We start from the raw sequence: 20,507 nt of genomic DNA on the forward strand, positions 1-20,507 counted from the left end.
GCTCTTTAAGACTGTCTAGCTCTAAAGACACGTATTCGAGTATAGTGCTTGTATATGACAGCTGTCAACTGCACTGAGGCTCAGCAGACGAAACAATTTCTTCTAAGCAGAGGTTTACCTGCTTGGAAGGGGAGAATGGCTGAAGAGAAGGGTGATAGGATACAAAGAAAAAATCACTCATAGAAGCTGTAGATTAAAAATCAGTTCACTCCTCTCCAAGGCCTAGGGAAAGAAAATGACTTTACAAATTTTAGTCAAAGAACACTTGTCATTGAGATATCTTTGTGCCCACATGTAATCACTCAGCAGGCCAAATCTCACACAAAGCAACCTCTGTGAGTACGTTTTCTGACACTGTGTCCATCCAAAGGGGTTAGACAAGCAGAATTAGCCAATGGACCAGTAATAAAGGCTTTCTATTAGTCTTGGCCTTTGCTGGAACAATGGTTTCATTTATAATCCCAACATCAAGATGTCAGTTTGGAAAAGTCACAGCAGAACATTATTTCTAAGCTTTTGGCTGCTTTGAACACTGCTGTATTCATTTTCCTCCTGAATCCATATTTACAGGCTAAGTGTGTGTTCCCAACATGTGAGCTGCTAAAGAAAAATAACTAGGGTTACTACTGCCATGAAACAGAGAAGGTCAGTCACAGAATTAGTCTGTACTGATAAAATTCAGCTGTATTGGTTGCTCCCATGAGTTGCTTTCAAATTGTTAATTTTCAGTAAGAAAACAACAGTACAAGCCACATCATACATGTATTAGTGAAAGACAAAGAAGAGGACTAAGCCTGAAAAGATTCGCAACATTATTTTTTATTCCAAGGATCCATTCTCTTCTATCACACAAAAGGCTAATAAGATCTTTCCAAAAGTCCTAAATGATTTATAAACTGACAATTAGACAGCAGCAAGGGACCAAGGGGGAAAATCAGTTCAAGAAACTAAACAGGAGAGTAATAAAATTTATTCTAAGGGTAGGTATCAGTATGATAAATGAAACATCAAAAAACAAAAAAGAAAAGAATCCAATGCAATGAGATGTGAACTGTTCCCTCCCAGAAATCTTTGAAATCCTATTAGCCTGTAATCAGCCGCAAATGAAAAAGCAAGTCCCTTAAGCACAGCTGAAAACACTCTATCAGTCTGTACTGACTCCACAGTGATTTGCCCCAAAGCGAACCCTAGACTGTTTTGCTGTCTGGTATCCATTGTTTTTTAGAGAGAGATAGATAGATAGATGTGGAGATATATATATATGCAGACACAGTGTATATATTTATATTTTAATTATGAGTTTCCATTTTGCTCCTACATGGCAGCTCCTAATGTCCTCTACTAAAGATTTCACACACACAGTTGTAAGGAACATAACTTTATCTTTCGTGTTTTAGGAAGGTTACAATAACTGTCTCTACTACATTTTTCCTTCAGCTGCTTCAGCACACCCAAGGAAAAGGCAAAGATGATTTTGTCCCAGACCCAGGCAACAGAAGATCAAATATTTGCCTAGAAAAGACTTGGGATCCTCAGTCCAAGGACACAGAAGAGACACATGCCGCTTTGCTCATTATTCAGGCTAAGGACCCCCATCCTGTTGTTTTGGCAACCCACACCGTCCAGAGCTGCCTTTGCCGTCTGGCAGCCCCTCAGCAAGGGCAGCACCTACTTAATTATGGAGCAGACACCAGGGCACCTGCCCACCCTCTCAGCAACTCAGCACTTCAGGAGGAAACTGGGCGGTTTTGAGGAGAAGAATAAGAGAAGCAACAGGGGGAACAGGGAAAGAAAAAAGCCCCTGCTTTTAGTTAGAGAGCCTTTTGGTCCGGCTTTCAGACCCTGACACCACGTGCATGCTATTGTTTCCAACTGCATGAAGCCATTTCGCTGGGCACACGGCGAGCTCAGAGAGGTCATTGTAATTCATAACAGAGAAGGCTGTTGTGAGCATCACCCTATTATGATACACATTTTCTCTGAATTTAATTTATAGGAAAACATGTGCTGCATAAATTCAGGAAATAATCTCCATATGTTCTGTGCTGCAGCCCTCAGCCACTCCACAGGCTGCAATATATCCCGGTTAGGCACTGACCACTTTGCTGGCACTATCATAATGTATGTCATGTAGCTAATGTGCTGCTCTTGGCTGAGAGCAGTGAGCTACAGATCCCTAACGGTGCACTCAATGAATCACAGCCTGCAGTCCCCTGCCATCGCCAATGACCCCCAGCTGACAGGCCATCAGTAACTGAGCTGCAGAGCCGCCGGAAGGCCGTGATGCTGGGCCCTGGGAAAAGCCCGGTGCGGTGCTTGTTGGCAGGGAGCTACAGCCATCCCGTGCTGCACCGTCCCTCCACTCTGCATCCTGGGCATAATGAATTCCTACCCAGCCCGGGCTCCACTGGGTTGTCAAAATGCACACTCTGTAATTTAACAACCATCAAAGCCTGGGACTTCTCCCCATCTGACGGCAGGCACTCAAAACCATTTGAAATCTAAAAACAAAATAGCTACGCTGTCTGGCTCCCTTCAGGATTCAGAGCCCGTTCATCTGCCTCAACTCTGGTGAGAAACCTATTATATCAGCTGACAGCAATAAACTTAAGGGTGAGGAGGAATGTATTTACTTACACACAATTTGCTCCATTTTTTTTCCTTTTGTAAGCAGGAAAAGCATTACAATGTGCATTACTGCAAGAGAACAACACTTCTGGCAAATACTTTAAGTGAACACTTCAAAATCCACCCTAATTTAGATCCTTACAATATCTTTAGTATCCCTATTTATGTCATTAAAAGATAAAACCACAGCAGCAAACACACACCAGAAGACAAATATACGTATGCATACATGCATGCACAGATCAAAATACTTCATAAATGTGCTGTCATTCTTAGCAGACTGGGCACCATGGTGTGGAAAATGTAAAAGTATCACAGCATTTCCCTGTGCTCAGAACAGAAAATAAATTGAAATGTTTACATGTAAATACCATTTCATATTATGATACTGCTGAAAAGTCTCACACAGGCCATGAGACCCAAAGTCTTCCAAGGCAGTATGTAAATACTGTGAAATAAGATACAAAGGAGTTTACATGCTATAATGGAATTCTGATGTTTCAAAGGCAATGGGACTTCTGCCACTGGCTCAGTGGGGCCAGATTTCATACCATACATACAGGAAACACCACACTTAGGTCTCCTCAATGGCAGGCTGGGAATGCCTCAAGGAACTAACGATACACTGTCGTCTCCCATCATAATTCACACAGGTAGAGAAAACCAATTATCCCAAAAGACTACCCAAGCATAGCAGGTTAACACTGGCTGTATTAATGCTAGTGGCTTAGTTAATGAAATCCCACAAAGTGGGATGCTTGTGGAAGTAAGATGGTGATGATACCACATGGTCCATGCCCCCAGTTCCCTTCTGGCCATCTACTAACTGCAGTGCATTCGGTGAGGACTCAGGAGAATACCTCTTGACAGATATCTAAGAAGTTGGATTTATTATGACAGGGCATTACTATCAATAGCGATTCACTTTAATTCATTGCCTTGCAATAAATGTCTTATCTGAGGCATAAAGGCATACACTGAAAACGCTCAATTGAAAAACAATTCCATTTGTATCTCCTATTCAAGGTATTTTTTTCTTCGGTTCCTTATTCTCACTTACCAAGGACATTTGCATGAAAATAAGATCTTACTCATAAGAGCTCACCTGCTGCCTCCTGCTTGGGAGCTGTAAGCCTCCCTGTTGCTGGCTGTTGCAATCATTTCTACAGCAGTGAATGGGGATAACACAAAGGATTAGGAGTCTGCAAGTGGGGCACTATCCACAGCCCACTGAAGTCAATGGAAACTCTTACCTATGACTCAAAAGAGTTTTTACGAGGCCTCTGAAGCCTGGTGGAAGCCCTGAAGCCTTCACTAATAGCACGTGTTGTAAAAAGGCTTCTGCTTCCAAGATGCTGGTCCTGCCCAAGATATCCTTTTTTGTAATAGCCTGAATGATGTCTTCTTTCAGAATCTTCATTAAAGCTTAAACATCTGTAGTTCAAAGGTTTTTCATTCCCACTTTAATTTGCTCTGGGTCTAGATAACTTCATCTTTTGGTCATTTTTCCCTGAGAGTTAAAACTTCAGACTGTGTAATAAATGGATCATCAAATCAATAGAACCAGACCCAAGAGATTAGGCTTTGACAGAGCAAAGGAAAGAAAGAATTACTAGAGCTTATTCCCATTCTTACTACCAAACAGAAGATACACAAAACTGCCATTTTGTACCAAAAGTCACAAAACTGTCATCCAGAGCATTCACACTGAAGGAGTCTGCCCCTCTCATCTGCCAGGATGTGCTTGCTCTCCCAGTTTTCATTCCCTTCTCTTTTCATTTACCTCTTTCTCACTCCAAAGCCAATAGGAATGAAATGACAGGACGTGATGATCTGCAGAGGCAGGGCTCTAGACCCAAAGACTGAGAAGCTCCCTTCCCAAACTGTGTTTGCTCACAAGACCCTGCCACTACGCCAGGGGAGGGTTCTGCATTTTTGCTGATGAGTTTGGAACCTGCAGTGAACATCATGTTCCCCAGGGAGACACAATAACTGTCATAGCACCTAGTCCTTTAAACCCGCATGGGCATCACCAGTTAGTTCATCAGAGGCACGGAGATTAGCAGCACTATCAAGTGGTGCAGTGCAAACATTGATCCTGCAAGGCACTGAGCAACACTCATCTGTGCTCCGCATCTAGGAGCATGGGCAGCAGAGGCATTCACCTTGCTCTTCTGGGGAATAAGACCTCTGAATTTCACACTGGTTTGTTGCACTCTTCGAGCAGTTAATTCCGAGGGAACAGCCCTTTGCAAGCAATAAGGGGGTTTTAGCTGTGTCTGTTAGTTGCAAGCATGAGGCTGTGTTTGGCAGACAGGCATTTCCTGACAAGGTTAGCTCACTGTCCCATTGCTATCAACCTATGGAGGGGATGAACTAAACAAATAATCATATTAGCTTCCAGCCAACCAAATCATAATTACTGACAACCTCAATAGCCCGTGCAAGGAAGAGCGGACTTCTGTCTTCCCTAAAGCCAGATGGCATGAAAAGAGAAGAATAAGAATCAAAAAGATGTTCATGGCTTAAGAAAATAAGATTAGAAAGGGAAAAAAAGCACCAGACCTTCAAACAATCCCTCTAATTTTGATACCTTTAAAAATTAAAACTACAGAGATGAGTTAGTGATCTGTACAAATCCATTATCTTTCCCCACTGAGAAGAGAAGCCAAGTGGAACTGAGCTGCTTTAGTCAGACGCTGGTCAAGTAGCAGCTTCATTTCTCAGCTGGTGAATACAACATATTCCGTGCCAGATGCTACTGCCCTTTCCTCAAGACAAGTAGCCCAGTACTACTAAGCAATTAATGGGGCTGTTTGTGGAGCAGGGCACTACTTGAGAAGAGCACACTACAACTCACAGGTACCACCACTGTGAGGGCTACAGTTGATGTTAATCTGGACTGACAAGGTTTGGTATTTTGGCATTTGATACTGGACGCAGAGGCAGAGAAGCTGAAGTGTGCGTGTGTTGTGTGCATGTGTAATTTATCACCCACACATGCTTAGCATCAGTGATTGCTGCTCTGCACATGATTTGTTTTGAATGCATAAATTAAAGCCATGGTGTAAAACGACCTCTAAAACTGAAGTCCATTTATGAGCCAAACATATGTAACTTATTTGAAAGAAGCAGTGCACAGACAGAGGATTTTCAGAGGCAGTTTCATCTCATTTTTCTTTCCACATCAGGGACCTTGGCTTGCCAGTTTCCACCTCCTGCCCTACCATTTTCAATATCACTTTAATCGATTGCGGTTTATAGATTATGGCCTCACACAATCTACAGAACAAACTATTCTATTTCTTACTTTCTGACATCCCATTCCATCATCTTTTAGCAACAGTGACTTCTTTATTGGATAAGTGTTTATTTTTATTTTTAAAGCCGTGAAATAAAACAACATTGCATTTATTCAAATATGAAGATTAATGCCATCCCAAGAAAAATTCTGATTAAATCTGGATTTATGTTTACATCAGTAAAGCAGGTTATTAAAAAAAATGAGTGAGTTCCTCCACAAACACTATTAGAAACTCTTGTCAGTGTGCCAAACAAAACTGACCTCTAATAAAAACAAAAGTACAGAGGGCCTCTGACTACCAGTGCTGGGATCAGCCATCCACAAGAAAACTCGGATACTATTAAAGTCCTAATGAAAGGAATAGCCAGAAGGAATTCCTGAATGCAGGCATGTTTGTCTGGATTGTGAAGCACAACCATTTCCTAGCCTCGGCAGGCTTTTGAGCCTTAAGAAAACATGCCCCCCAGGGCTGCCATATGGAAAGAGGCAGAGGGGGCTAGACATCCTTTTGGAAAGGCAGCTTGGGCAAATCAGTGCACTCAAGTGTTATTCCCTGTCTCTGCCCTGTGTCAGTCAGTGTCTGCAGGCAGCTGTCAGATTAAGATGTGTTCTGCTCCTGCGTTTCTGCTCTGTGGTTGCAGATCTGAGACTTCTGTGTGAACATGGCAAATTTCAGTACTCTGGTGGCGTAGGTGGATACAGGAAAAGAGTGGTTTAGGCAAGAGCAAATCCACTGCAAGGGACACAGACAGGTGCTCTATGTAGCCTCTGCAAGATGCAGATGATTTAAGAACACAAATTATGCTAAAATGGGAATTTAGAAAGGGAAAGAAAACTGCAGAGGCAGAAAACTTAGAAGGAAATGTGAGTGATGATAAAGAAACCTGAAAACAGTCTACAGTCGTCACCCAGGCTGCACAAAGTAATCCATATTCAAGCAGCTCCTTTGTGAAAGTTGGATTTTGTTAAGCTCTGGGTAATTATTTTCTGCTCAACAACATGTATATTCAGCTAGACAGAACCTTTGTAGATTAATGTATGTTGGAAAAGGCAAATAAATATTAGACCACCTACTACACCCTGAGGATCTAACATATCTCTTGTCCAATGCAGGGCTATTTTAACATTGCTTAAGGTGCAAAATGGTCCTGCCAACATATTCTCCATTGCTTTTTCCCACGTAGTTACAAAAACACCATCAAACAATGTCCATTCCACTTTTTAACAAGAGACAACATCACTTCAGTAAATGGATATTCTTCAAATCCAGCCCTACTCCTTTGCAGACTGGAGTGTTCCCATAGATCTACAGTACTTAGGTATTTTGACAGGTAAAAGACACCAGACAGTACAATATTATGTTCTTCTACAACCCATACATATTTTATGTACTTATATGTACTTAAAATTTAAACTTAAACCAACAATAACAAATTTGCTCTGGCTCCAGATACTTCCTCCTCTCCAAACAGGTAAAACAGCACATCTCCTAATAAAAAGTTAATGATGCATCTGTAGCAATATATTCATTCAGTATTAACATTGGGTACGTTTGTGTTTTATGCAGCAAATGCTGCCTGGAAGCCTGAGACATGAAGCAAACCAGCCATGGCAGCAGTAAGGCTGTAGACTACATCAGGAGCCATGTCACTGAATATGACCGTGGCCTAGAATACAAATCTTATGACATAATAGTAGCAAATTGCAAGAACTGACAGTTGCAATGGATATCGGCCCTGGGGCTTGCTGGTAGCTTTAGTTATTAATCTTGTTTGTATAACAATAGCATCAATGTCATCCTAACATAACATATTCCAAGAAAACTACCTGCTTTCCTGTCAGTCACCACTGTGTTGAAACTAATTTCACATAGCCCACCTAGCAGGCATCTGATGGTAATGACTTTTAGACATCATTGATCTGAGTTGGCCTAAAGCCAGCTTGCTAGAGGTAAAAGGATCCATACACTAAACCATTCCCAATCTTGCAAGCTAAGTCCTGTTGGCAGTACGCTTTGAAAATAAGGAGCAAACAAAAGCCCTCAGCACGTTCAACCTCCCTGCTTTTTCTTCCCTCCTAGCAAATCCAAAGCCCCCCCAAACAAATTTGCAACCTAGTTATGATGGTAAGGAGGCAAAAGGCAGTGAGCCCTGAAATTAGCTGATTTTATTTGGCTTTTTCTGAAGTGACCTTTCAGCAGTTGTGTAACCCCAGATTCTGGCTACTGCTAAATTCCCCTTCTGCCACAGTACCGTTCACTCGGGGCCATTTACATAGTTCAGAGCTAAAAGTGGGAGCCTAAAAGTGTACAGGCAGCTTAAAATGAATGTAAAGCACGTCATTCATTTGAGCATTTAATAGAAATGGGAAAAACTGTAATAATTCATCTGGTTCGGAGCAAAACCCTTTCCTACTCTTTCATACTGTGTTCTTTCTCAGTGATGCAAACACCAGCAATCTCAGCACAGGCTTATTCCTCAAACTCAGCCTCTTGCTGGTTTCCCTACTGGCCCCACATTGCATTTATCTCCTCACTGTTATTTGTGATTCCTTCATACTTAAATGGCATCTACAAAGTATGCTATTTTCTTTCTTCCATGCCATTAAAGATAATGTCAAATAAGATGAAACTGAAAACCAATTTCTGTGGCATCTTACTGGAAACATGCCCCTGCTCACTACATTACCACTTACCCTTGCCTTCTTTTTTTTCCAATTTCAGATACATGTGGCCACATCCCTTTACCAGACTGTTCAAATGAAGCTCTTCAACTGCTATCCTGAAATCCACATTTCTTAGACCTGTACCATCCCCTTCAATCTTAAAGGTCCATACCCTGCAAATAGTATGGATGTGCTTAACTTTACATATATAAGCAGCTACATTAAAGAAAATGGGAGTAATTGCCTGCTACAGCAGATGCAAATGTGTTTTCAGGGTAGATAAAATGGTATAATTTTGTACTTCTATTTAAAGAACACAGATCCATTTCATCTACCAAACTTCATTCTTTCCAAGAGCTTTAGTGATCATGGTTCTGTTTGATGTCTTCATTCTCTGTCAGTGGGAGTCTCGCTATTTACTTAAATGCAACCAGAATGCCAAACCAGATGTTTAGTGATTTATTCTGATGTATTATTGGATACTGTGGATGACAAAAGATTGGGCTGAGCACTCTCCTTTCTGCCTATGAAGTCTTCCAAAGCTTTTCAGCATTATTGGTGGTACAATAATTAGCTAATTCCCCTAATTTTGGAGAGGCCATATCAGCCAAAGCAGATGGAAATTGATGATTAAGCTTTATCACAACATTTTTGTAGGCTGTTACCTTTGCTTTTGCCTCTATTTTTAAAAGGATGTTCAATGCGCTAGATATTTTTTAAAACAGGGAGAAGATTTTCAAAACAAAATCTGGGCCAGATTTTCAACAGCCTCAGCTCAGAAGGGTCTGGATATTCAAGGTCTTTGATGAACAATCTGGCCGTCATCATTGCCTCAGCAGTCTGCTGGGCTCCACTGAACAACAGTCTCTGCTTTGTTCTCTCCCTTACCTCTTTTAACATTTACTCTCCTGTGCTTTTTACCCAACAGTAATTCCTTGTTTGCCCTTCGAGGAACTATCCTCATTCTGATGAAGTGGTCAGAGGATTTCCAGCCCATATTCAATTTACTTTTCCCAAAACTGGGAAATTTTTAGATCTCTTCCCAGACTGTATTATTCCTCCAGTTAAATTCCCTAACAGTTTCACTCCTGAAATCTGGAAATCCTGTAATTTTGCAATCCTAAATTCAAGTGCTTCGTTCCTTTGTTAGAGAGGATTTTGCACCATGTAAGGATTTAAAAAAAAAAAAAAAAAAAAAAAAAGAAGAAAATAACAATAACCACCACCAAAGCAATCCTCCATGCGGTATCTCAAGCCCCAGAAAGCATAGTGTGGACGTGGTACAGGGACTGTGCTTTGAGCTCCAGTTTTGCACTTTGGAGAGAGAGAGGGCAGAAAACTCTCTGCTTCTTTACTAGGGCTGCTGACCCTTTTCTTCCAAAAACTCCCTGAAGCCACTTCAGGAGTTACTCACCTATATGTACTTAGTTGTCTGATTGCTGGCCCAGAGCTATTTAGAGGTGAATTGTGTTTCTCACACAGATCTCAAGTCAGCAGGTAAGAGTACTTGTCAGCTGAGTCATTTCTGCTAGGTTTGCATTAAGCACCATGGCCGGAGGGGATGTACAGCAGAATTTAGGCCAAGTAGGAGGGCAAAAACTCAGCATCACTCAACAGCAAACTCCCTGAAACCGGGTCAAAAAAGCAGGCAGGGTTCAAATGAGAGCATGTCATAGCTGCACACAAGAGGATCTGGCTCTCCCCATAGCCTCGGAAGCAGGAGTATCTCTACTGCCATGAGGTTGACCTGTGGTGGCACTCACATGTGAGCACAGCACGGCAGGAAGAGGACAGGCAAGCCAAACTATTCGCAGACCCACACTGTACATCCCAAAATTGCAACCTGCATCATGTGAACTGCAAATTTTATGCAGAAAACTGGAGGGAGGGAGGAAGAGGAGATCTATCAACATAAAGTGCATTAAAACTGCTCCGGACAGGGAGAGCAGAAAAGGTGGGTATTCAAGAGACCCTCTGTTCTTACTCCCAAATACATTTTCTCTTCCTCATTTGAATGTGTAATCAAAAAATGGCTACAAAATCACCCCAAGGCCTGCCTCAGGTTTTCTGCCTGCTTGGAGGCCCATGGCCCTGATGCAGCAAAGGGGCAATACAAAGAGACTACAAAGTGTTCCCTGCAACAACCAGCTTCATTTTCCTACCTGTTTGATTGCAATTCCTAAAATGAATAATTGCACCCCACCCTTTAAAAAAATTACTAAACTACCCCTACAGACAGGCCCCACCTGAAAATAATGGTCCAGATCTGAAGTCCTCACCTCTAAAATTCAGATTCAGGATTTTGTTCAGACACATTCTAGAGATATGGTGGTGTCAGCGATAAAGCTGCAGTGCTGGCTCTCCAAATATCCCTCCCCAAAGCTTGGGGGCAACTTGAGGTAAAAATCCAAGCTCATTTGAAAATTGCAGGGAGGTTACAAAGATTTCAAAGCTGTGCAAAATCCAGCAGCAAGCACAGCCAAGCTACCACCCAGCAAAGCAGCCTTCAAAACACACTGCGTGTTCAAAGGGCTTGTAGGTTTTGCTCGCATTGGAGATCTTCCTAACAGTCTCCAGCAAGAGTGGGTAACGGCAGCACTGAAGCACAACAGGAAAACACACGCACAAGGCAAGGTCCCTGCAGCCAAGTCCAGCCTGTAAATTTGGACAGCTGACATTACAGATGTCTTCCCATTGCCCTGCTGCTAAGACTGGCTGTTCTGAAAAGACAGATTGAGACAGGTCAGTGGGCACACACAAAACACTGCTCAGACACCCAGAAATATATTGGGTCAACGAACTACATCAAGACATGGGGCTGAGTTACTGGTCACCATTTAAGAGATTAAATTGGTGCCATGTCAATAAACAAACAGTAAAGGAGATGGCAGAAATCCTTTTCCCTTTCCATCTCTTCCCTTCGCTACTGCTTTTTCCTCTGTCCCATTTTTGAGCCTCGGTACTAAGCCCCAAGGTTTTAAAGCAGCAGAGCAGCAAGGATTGCTGGAGAGGTTCAATGCTAGGATCAATTTTCTCTCGATACATGATCTCCCATTCGAGGGAGAAGGGAGAAGGCAGGGTGAAGGCAAGAGCTCAGAGTCAGCAATTGAGAACCCACATCAGCCCCCAGGGTGTAAAAGGCTGCAAAGTTTCCTGATAACATGCGGCACAGCCAAAGAAAACAAACAGTGTTGTGGTATTCCTGCCTGGGAGGCACAAATTCTCCATCACCTCCAAGCTTCCTGAGCCCCCATCAAAACGATTAGATTATAAAAACTGCTGAAACGAGAGCTTTTCAGGGAGGCCAGTCAAGAAGTCACAGCACAACAAAAAAATAAGCAGGGGGTGTTGTAGAGGCGGGAGCCCTTTTTCCCCGTGGTGTCTGTATATTGGCATGTATTAAACATAGACACAACAATAAGCAATAAATCACAGCCCAGGAGAAGTGCCAGGTGGAATGCACTGGAGGAAATTAAAACATCCTTCTCGATACAGTTCAGTATTGAAAGAAATACAAAGGAGACCAAGTTGACTTATCACCTACATAGCCAGGAAGCTAACGGGAAAAAAAGGTTCCAAGATTTGCAGCTGAAAAATTTGCAGTTGAATGAATAATTTCCTAAAAAAAAAAAAAGCTTAGCTTAAAAAGTAGTAATAATAGTATCATAAATATCCTTTTAAGCAAATAAATAAATAATGGCCTTCCTTGGCTTTCCTAAGTTTTCCTCCTTTTTTCCTCCTTTTTTCCAATTCACGGTCACTCCACAAGACTCGGCCATGGGACAAAGGATCCATTGCAATGCTGGCCAGCACTGGAATTCAGCAAATTCTGACCTCCCACATCACCAACTATATGCACCTACCATGCTGTCAGGAGACCCTATCTTGTGTACTTTGGTATTGCCCAGCGGCTGGTTTAAATTTCCTAAAAGTATCATGGAGGCCGAGTTTGAGTCTCCGTCCCCCAAAAGAGCTGGAATGCTTCCTTATTTCACTGAAAAACTCCTCCAGAAAGTTTGTTTTAGAAAAAACCAGCATTGATATACAAGCTTCCCAGTAATTTCAGCCAGGACTCAGTGCCGCAGAGTGCATAAAACTGAGGCTGCTTGTGGCCACCAGCAGGCACGGGACCCTCTTTGGAGACGGATTTTTGTTTTGCTGGGATAAGCTTATACTAGCAGACGACTGCCCTGTGGCCGTCAGATCCTAAATAGATGGTGCTCCTGCGAGGTACCCCCACTCATCTGCCCTCCACTCATTGCTGCTTTTCCCCTGCTTGTCCCTTTTTTAGGCAGTTGAGCAAACCTCCACCATTTGAGCTTTAATGGAAGTGTCATACAGAGTACTTATGCAGGCTGAAACTGGGACACCATCTATAAATTTCCGGAAAGCTGAACTCATGATTAGGAACAGAAAGAAAAGGAAGAATTCATTTCTCTTGAAACTGGATCATATATATGTATACACACATAAATATTCTCAAACTGAAACTCTCCAGGACAGCCTGAAGAGGACAGCTGTTATGTTTTACCTTTTTAAATCTCTGCTTTTAAGGGCTGAGGACAGGATGGCATTTTCCAGCTGTGGTTCTCTTTCTCTTACTAAACACTTCTGTGTCAGCCTGTCTGTATAAGCAACTAAACCTTTACACATTTAACACTTCTGTGTCAGACTTGCAGTAATGACCAAGTTATATTTTCTGAAAGGGATAATTAAGAGGTTCAGTGAAAACAGAGCTGGTATTTTTATATTCAGACAGATACGAATTTACTACAAGCTGATAGATAAACTACTTGTTAAAAATAAATTATGGTGACATTTTCTATATAAATTTTTTCGGCAAAAGAATGGGGACATCTTGCAGTAGGCCATGAAAGAGGGAATCGGTTTAGATGTTGCTAAAATTCTTCCTCTTGTCTAGCACAGAGGACATCAGTTTCAGACAAAACTCTCATCAAGGAAAGCAAGGCAAAAGCAAGAGAGGAGAAGGAAGAGTATTTTCAAGAGATGTAAACAAGCAATTACCTGCAGCAGACCACACTACACACTCAGGCAGATTATTTGCCTGTATGTCTCAATCAGTTGCTAATCACACTCTCTCCTGTTTAAACTGGAGGGATACCATTTGGATACAAAAGCCTCCTACACACATTTCTGGGTGGAAAACTGCTCTGGAGCCAGGGCTGACAATTAAAGTCTTTTTTCCTTCTCCCTTTAAAAGGTACAATCAAGGCACAGAATCTATCCAGGTGTAAGAGGTGTCACACATACTTGAGATGAGCTATTGGTTTCCAAAAGCAGTAACACAGCACAGCCCTGCCTCATCAGACGTTTGAGAGGTGATCACTCGGATAAGCCAGGATAGGCTGGCTGGGACCCAAATTCAGGAACCTGCAGCCATAGTGCCAATAAGAACCGCCAGCAAAACACATGGAGTTAATAAAAGCAACACTGAAATGTCAAGTTAAAAAAAAAAAAAAAAGTAAATATTGCAAGCCTTGCCTTGGTAAACATACAATTAATTTCTGATGAGGACTAATTAATATTTACCAAAAAAATATTGCTCATTCTGATTGCTCCTGTCATGAATGTATCTATCAGGAGATGCACTTTCAACAGCATCTTTTGTCTTGCAGTGATGAAAAAAAGCCTTCTAAACCGAATCGGACTGGAATATGTTTCCCTGGTGCTTTTCTTTTTAACCTGAAGTGGAATATATCAGAGCTGTAAATTTGCTTACCCTTCTGTTCTGTACATGGAGCATCTCTCCAGAGGAATTTTTAGCACTCCATTATTTAAGCCCACAAAGAGCGACCTGTCGCTGTGCAGGATTTGGAGACTCTTGATTGCTTCCCGTTGTCCATCAGGGAGGATCTGCATTTCCTCTAAATAACAACTCCTTAGGCTCCTGTTAGTGGTAGAAAGGGCCTTCAAGATGGTGCCATACTCTAATAGAACAAAAAACAAGGCACAAGTAAATCTTGGAGTCACTGACGTCATTTCATACCTGCCTAAAGAGCAAAATAGTAATGTCATCTTTACACAGCTGCTTTAAACCTAGTTCTGGGTCACCTGCTGCCCATGGTAGAGAGAGCTCCAGCTACACTGTTAACAATCCTTAGCAGTTCTCGGACGTTACAGAAACCGCCTGTGAATGCATTTTCATGGGAACCCAGAAGGATGTGAACCATCTGGAGAGTGAGTACCTGAAAGTATTTCCCAGTTGGAGCACTGAGGCAGAGAAGAGTCTGGTCCCGTGACCAGTGAGTTATACAGCAAGGTGACCCAAGATAGCAGGGATCATTTCTGGTGCCTCAAGTCTGTATTTCTTTTGGTTTATTGAGCAGATCGGTGTGATTTGATGCCATGACAAATGACAACAGATGCAGCAGCCCTGCTGGAAATCTCAGAGGCCTCTGTAATGACTGCATGGGTCATGGATCTAATTGATCCTCTTCCTTGAAGAAGCTGTCCTGCCAGCTTGACAAGGGGATGTTACGGCATGAGCAGTGCATACACCAAAACATATATGTTTGTGTTCACAGTGCTCCTACCTAAACAATTTAAAGATCTGATAAACTGTGGGAGATTTATGCTGGGGAAAAGGCGGCAACCACACCACTTTTCATTAAAACCCTGAAGAAGTCTGTCAGCCCCAACTGTTCCTGAAGCTTAATCTTTCTATCCCAATAATTTCTTTATTGGTGCCAAAGCTCAGCAATTTACAGTGGCGGGGTTGGCTACCATGCAATGCTTCTCTTTCAGTTAGGAGGACCTTAGGTGTGGAACAAGTCTGATGCCCAAGTTTGGGCTCGGTTTGTCTCCGGATTGGGTTTGTGTTCAGGGCTGCCTCTGGGCGGGGTTGTCTCTACTGAAGCATTTGACTGGTTTAAATGTTTCAAGTCCTGCAGAGCTTACTCTTCAGTCACCACTAACCAGGGGCAGAAAGCAAACACAAATAAGGAGGTAAGGTTATGACAGTGAACCTTTCTACACAAATGATATGAGGCAGAAAGTATCCCAGCTTTCTCTCAGGCTTTGTAGCTGAGACTCCTCACTTAAAATATCAAGATATCAAAATGGCAGAACCGTGTTGTATTTCCATTTAAGTACAATCTTCTCATCATAATCAATGTCCATGGAGGTTCCCACAGTGGGAATGTTACTAGAACACATCCAAGATGATCACTTTTGAAGTAAGTGGTGGTAAAAGTTAGATAAATTATGACAGTCCTGGAAGGTGGTAACATGAGAATGAGGCAATGACTCTGCATTCAGATATGAGATTAAACTAACACTTATGGAGGCAATCCATCTTATTCTAAAGTCAAAGCTTCTGCAATAGAGGATAACAACATTATACCCACGAGGCTGGCCATATGCTCTGATTAATCAAACTATTTAATTTAACCTCTATCATTAGTATGAATATGGGCTAAGACAACCATTTATAACACTTTGTCCTTCTTCAGCATCTTTCATTTATCCAAGATATCTGTACTTCTCAGAAGAGGCAATGTGTCCTGCTAATTAGAGGATGGCAGTAGAAATCAAGAGACTAAATCATATAATTAATTCTACCACTGGCTCGCTATGCTACCACAAAAAAGCACTTGCCTCAGCTTCCCCATCTGCATTACATTTCAGTGCATGCCCATTCCCAAAAGCACTGAGAGTCATACACCAGTAGGCACACGGAAGTGCAAAGACAGACATAATTAAAACCTTGGGCAAGCCTGGAGGTTAAGTATTATTATTGCTTATTTAGAGATGAGTATGTCATAGTGCAGAGAGGCAACTTACGTGCATGAAACCACAGAGCGTTTCACCGACCTTTGCTCCTCACTGTTATGTATTAGCCTGATTAGTTGAAACATGTTTTTATAAAAGGGAGAAAAATGTTATTGTTGTTTTTAAACACAATGTGGATTTATGGTCTGTTCACTTGGAACTCTGCTTCAAGTCCTCTGTCCTGCTTTTAATTTACTCAGGCAAACTAACTTCCATGCAGTTTTGTGCCAAAATGGTATTGAATGACACTTGTGTAATGACATCACAACCAGGTTCCCAGGGCTGCTAGTTCTGTGAGCAAGTGGAGGGAACTTTCTTAATCCCCGATGCTCTTACCTGTTCCAATATACATCACGTGGTAGAGAGTATCCTTTCCCTGAACAATATCAACCACCAGTTTGGAAAATCGAATGCTGTCCTGAGTCACATATGGATCTACAGTCACCGGCTGCACGACATCATTCATCAGGAACAAGCGCTGCGCATCCTGCAGGACCCTCTCCGTCAGGTTCTCGTTAGGGCTGTCATCACTCAGCGTCCCACACTAAACATGGAAGATTGAACTTCAGCACCTGCATTTTCTCCCCACTCCAGCAGCCCAAGACCAAACCCTGAAATTCTTCTGGAAACCCATGTTCTGTTGATTTCCTGGGGAGGTGGGTCTGTGTGAGGGTCACAGGATCAGGCCCTTAAGCCTGATCATAGGTCCTTAGCCTAGCTTTGGCCTGTAGCCCACTCTTTAGAAACATTTCTTCCAGCTGGTCCACTGGCAAGCGATGTGGTGTTTCATTCCCTTGTGATACCTTGCAGCCAGCACACCAGAAGGGCAAAAGGAATTAACAAACCGAGGAGTAAAAGAAAGAATTAAAACTAGCTGTAGAAAGCTAGCAGTAGAAAGTTTTTGTGGTGATAAGTACTTGAAGCATTTTAAATATCTTCAGACTCTACCTGGCATCTCAGTCTGTACAATGCACAAAAACTGCAGGTTAACAAACCTGAAAACACGTTGGTTTTGCATCAAAGAACCCAACTCACCACACTGCTTTTCTCTGATGTGCTCCCTTCTGAACAGACCCCTTCATCTGAAGCAAGGCAGGTTAGCTACTAGCTCTCCCTTCCCCACACGTAGCTCTTCTATGCTCACAGTGAATGGCAGATCAACCTGTGTCCATCTATCCTCCAAAACCAAGGGGTGCACTGAAATAGGACTCGATGCTCTTGTCCATCCAGAATAGGGTGTAAGAAGAGAGCTCATCTTGTGTCTTTTAAACACCAGCGTAAATCCTAGCAGGTGGATAGCGCATTTTAAGGCCTGAGTTTCTCTCTCACACTAATCTCCAGAATTCAGCATTTTCAAAAGCCAATGCAAGATTAATCATAGAATCATAAAATCATAGAGTACTAGGTTGGAAGGGACCTCAAGGATCACCTGGTCCAACCATTCTGGCAAAAGCACAGTCTAGACAAGGTGGCCCAGCCCCCTGTCCAGCTGAATCTTAAAAGTGTCCAATGTTGGGGAATCCACCACTTCCCTGGGGAGATTATTCCAATGGTTGACTGTTCTCATTGTGAAAAATTTTCCTCTTGTGTCCAATTGGAATCTCCCCAGGGGTAACTTGTACCCATTACACCTCATCTTCTCCATGTGACTCCTTGTAAAAAGGGAGTCTCCACCTTCTTTGTAGCCACTCTTTAAATACTGGAACACAGTGACAAGGTCTCCCCTAAGCCTTCTCAAGGCTGAACAAACCCAATTCTCTCAGCCTTTCCTCATATGGATTAAATTCTCCATGCAATTTTGTGGTCCATGTCAGTATCCAGGGCTGGATCTTCACTCTTCCCCACAATGCCATGCATGGTGAGCAGAAGATTTATTACTCCAAAAGACAGCTGGGTGACTGATTATTTATCTTGCCCAAGGTCACAGGAGTCAGTGGTACAACTAGAAATCCTGCTAACTCCCATACTCAGTCCATGGAAAACCTTGCTTCTCACCAAGTGAAGCTCACAGCTGAGTAATTTCACTAGAAAAAAACCCACAAATTTCTTTTTCTTCATTCTGTGTCCAGGTGTTTGGGCTTTCCTTGGAAGAGAAGTTAGTATACTGCAAATCAGGATGTCGATTTACAGCACTCCAGCTACACTGTACAAAGTTCCTATGTGCATACTCTTGATACGCATCAAAGCAGCTCTTGGCAGTGTGGCTGCCTTTCTGAGGTACACCATGCAGAGCTTCTCTTAAAATGTGCTAAAATCAGTTGATAGGAATCTAGCTCACATTTACACAATAAATATGGATCCTAATGGCTGGTGTACTAAGTCCTACAATATTTTGGAGCTTGTGTGAACAAGGTGAACAGGGTGATACTAATTCCCACCACCTATGAACATGGTCACTTTTTTATCAACTTAAGCATCTTCCTGAGTAGCCAGACTAAGGAAACGTCAGTGGGTTTTTGATGTGTCCTCAGGTGGGTTTTAATTTTTTTTTTCTATTGCAATGGTCTTTTTTAGTTCATGACTCATCCCACATTGGATGTTTTTATCCCCACTCACTTTCCTTTCTAGAGCATCACTGAAGGAAGAGTCCCAGTGGCAGGAATGTCATTGTTGGTTTTGTTTTCTATTCTCATCAAGTCACAGATAATCCTTTTGGTCTATTGGCAGCCCACATGCTGACACAGCATTCCTCTGGTTTGGTTTTATTTTGTTTTGTTCTAATTTCCTGATTATCTGCACTGCCCTGATCCTCTATATCCTTCAGTATTTCTCCTTCCTCTCTGCAAGAAAAAAAAAAAAATATCTGGCATGCTTCCCTCATGTTCCTTTGTGAACACTGAGGCAAAAAAAATTAATTTAATTTTTTTGCAATATCTGCCTCTTCTGTCACTAAATTACCCTTGTCATCTCCTAAAGGCCCTTCACTGACCTCTTGTTCCTCCTGTACTTGAAAAACATCTTAATCTCTTCTTGCAATCTTCCTTTTGTCTGCCACATACCTTCTTTTCCTTTCCTTATTTTCCCTGACTCTTTTCTTTCATCTTGCTGCTGCAATCTTTGCACTCTACATTTTATCTGATACTTTTCACTACATGGAAATGCTTTCCAAAGTCCTTTTCTATTCCTCCTGGGTTAGCCCAGCAAGGGACAGAAAGTCCTTGATTCTCAGTTAACCTTAATGTTTCCTTTAAAATAAAAACAAATTAAAAAAAGAGAGAGAAAAAAAGCCTGGCCATGTTTGGCATGGCTGAAGCTTTGTTTCTTGATTTTGAGTGCACCAAGCTGAGGAGGTGATTGAGAGCCCAAGCCTGTCCCACCTTGTACAGGCAGAAGGCCTCACTCAGGTGCCATGAGGGGATTCAGGGGGAGAAATCAGCTTCCTCAGCAGGAACCCAAGCACGTCGCTGCCTGCAGCGTGGATCTGCCTCCCATCTGCTCTTGCTGTGATTTCAGGTGACTGCAGAGTCCTTTACGGAAGGTCCCTGCCATCACCAGCTTGAAGGCAGATGGCATTTGCAGGCAGCCTCAGCACCTTTGCCATAATAAAGCAGAGCCAGATTCACACAATCAGGCTGAAAGGTTTCACCATGGGAAAGCAAGGACAGGAAGACAAGTCCATCCTCTCTAGGATTCTCCAGGTGGGAAGGGACTGAGCTGTAAAATGGGCTCAAGCTTCAGAAGACTCAGGTTTGCTGCGGCTGTCACATGCATACTCTGCACCACACTGACAACCTGGGCATAAAGCAACTGAAGTTGTTCTATAATTTTCAAATTGGCCTTAACTGATAATCCTGGAAAGCTGCTCATTCATAAAAACAAAGATGTTTAAGGTGAGAAGGAACCACTGTGACCATCCTCATGTGTCCTCTTCCACCAGTTACTATTGCAACATGTTCATAACTTCTGGCTGAGCTACTGTGTCTTGGAAGGACATCCATCTTGCCCTGAAACACTGGTAGCCTTAGGGGCCCTATGAAGGGACAGAAAACTCATCACATTCTTACAAAGTCCTAGAGGTTAACTACCCTTCTTGTTTAAAAACACAAGTTGTCTCCATTCTAGTTTGACTTTGTCCAGCTTCAGCTTTCAGTCATTCCCAGTTTTGGTGGGGACATGTCTC

General features: G+C 42.4%; 1 protein-coding gene across 11 annotated transcripts in view; it reads right to left on the minus strand.

Moving 5' to 3' along the window:
• Positions 1–20,507, minus strand: part of SEMA5B (semaphorin 5B) — a 291,544-nt gene that overhangs the window by 58,709 nt on the left and 212,328 nt on the right. For all 11 annotated transcript variants that reach the window (XM_074873600.1, XM_074873596.1, XM_074873599.1 and 8 more), the window contains 2 exons: positions 16,724–16,931; positions 14,337–14,544 (listed from right to left, as the gene is read on the minus strand). In XM_074873600.1, the coding sequence (XP_074729701.1) occupies positions 14,337–14,544; positions 16,724–16,931 (416 nt within the window). The remainder of the gene's footprint in view (positions 1–14,336; positions 14,545–16,723; positions 16,932–20,507) is intronic.

Source organism: Strix uralensis, chromosome 6 (assembly GCF_047716275.1).
Source record: "Strix uralensis isolate ZFMK-TIS-50842 chromosome 6, bStrUra1, whole genome shotgun sequence".
Taxonomy (NCBI): Eukaryota; Metazoa; Chordata; class Aves; order Strigiformes; family Strigidae; genus Strix; species Strix uralensis.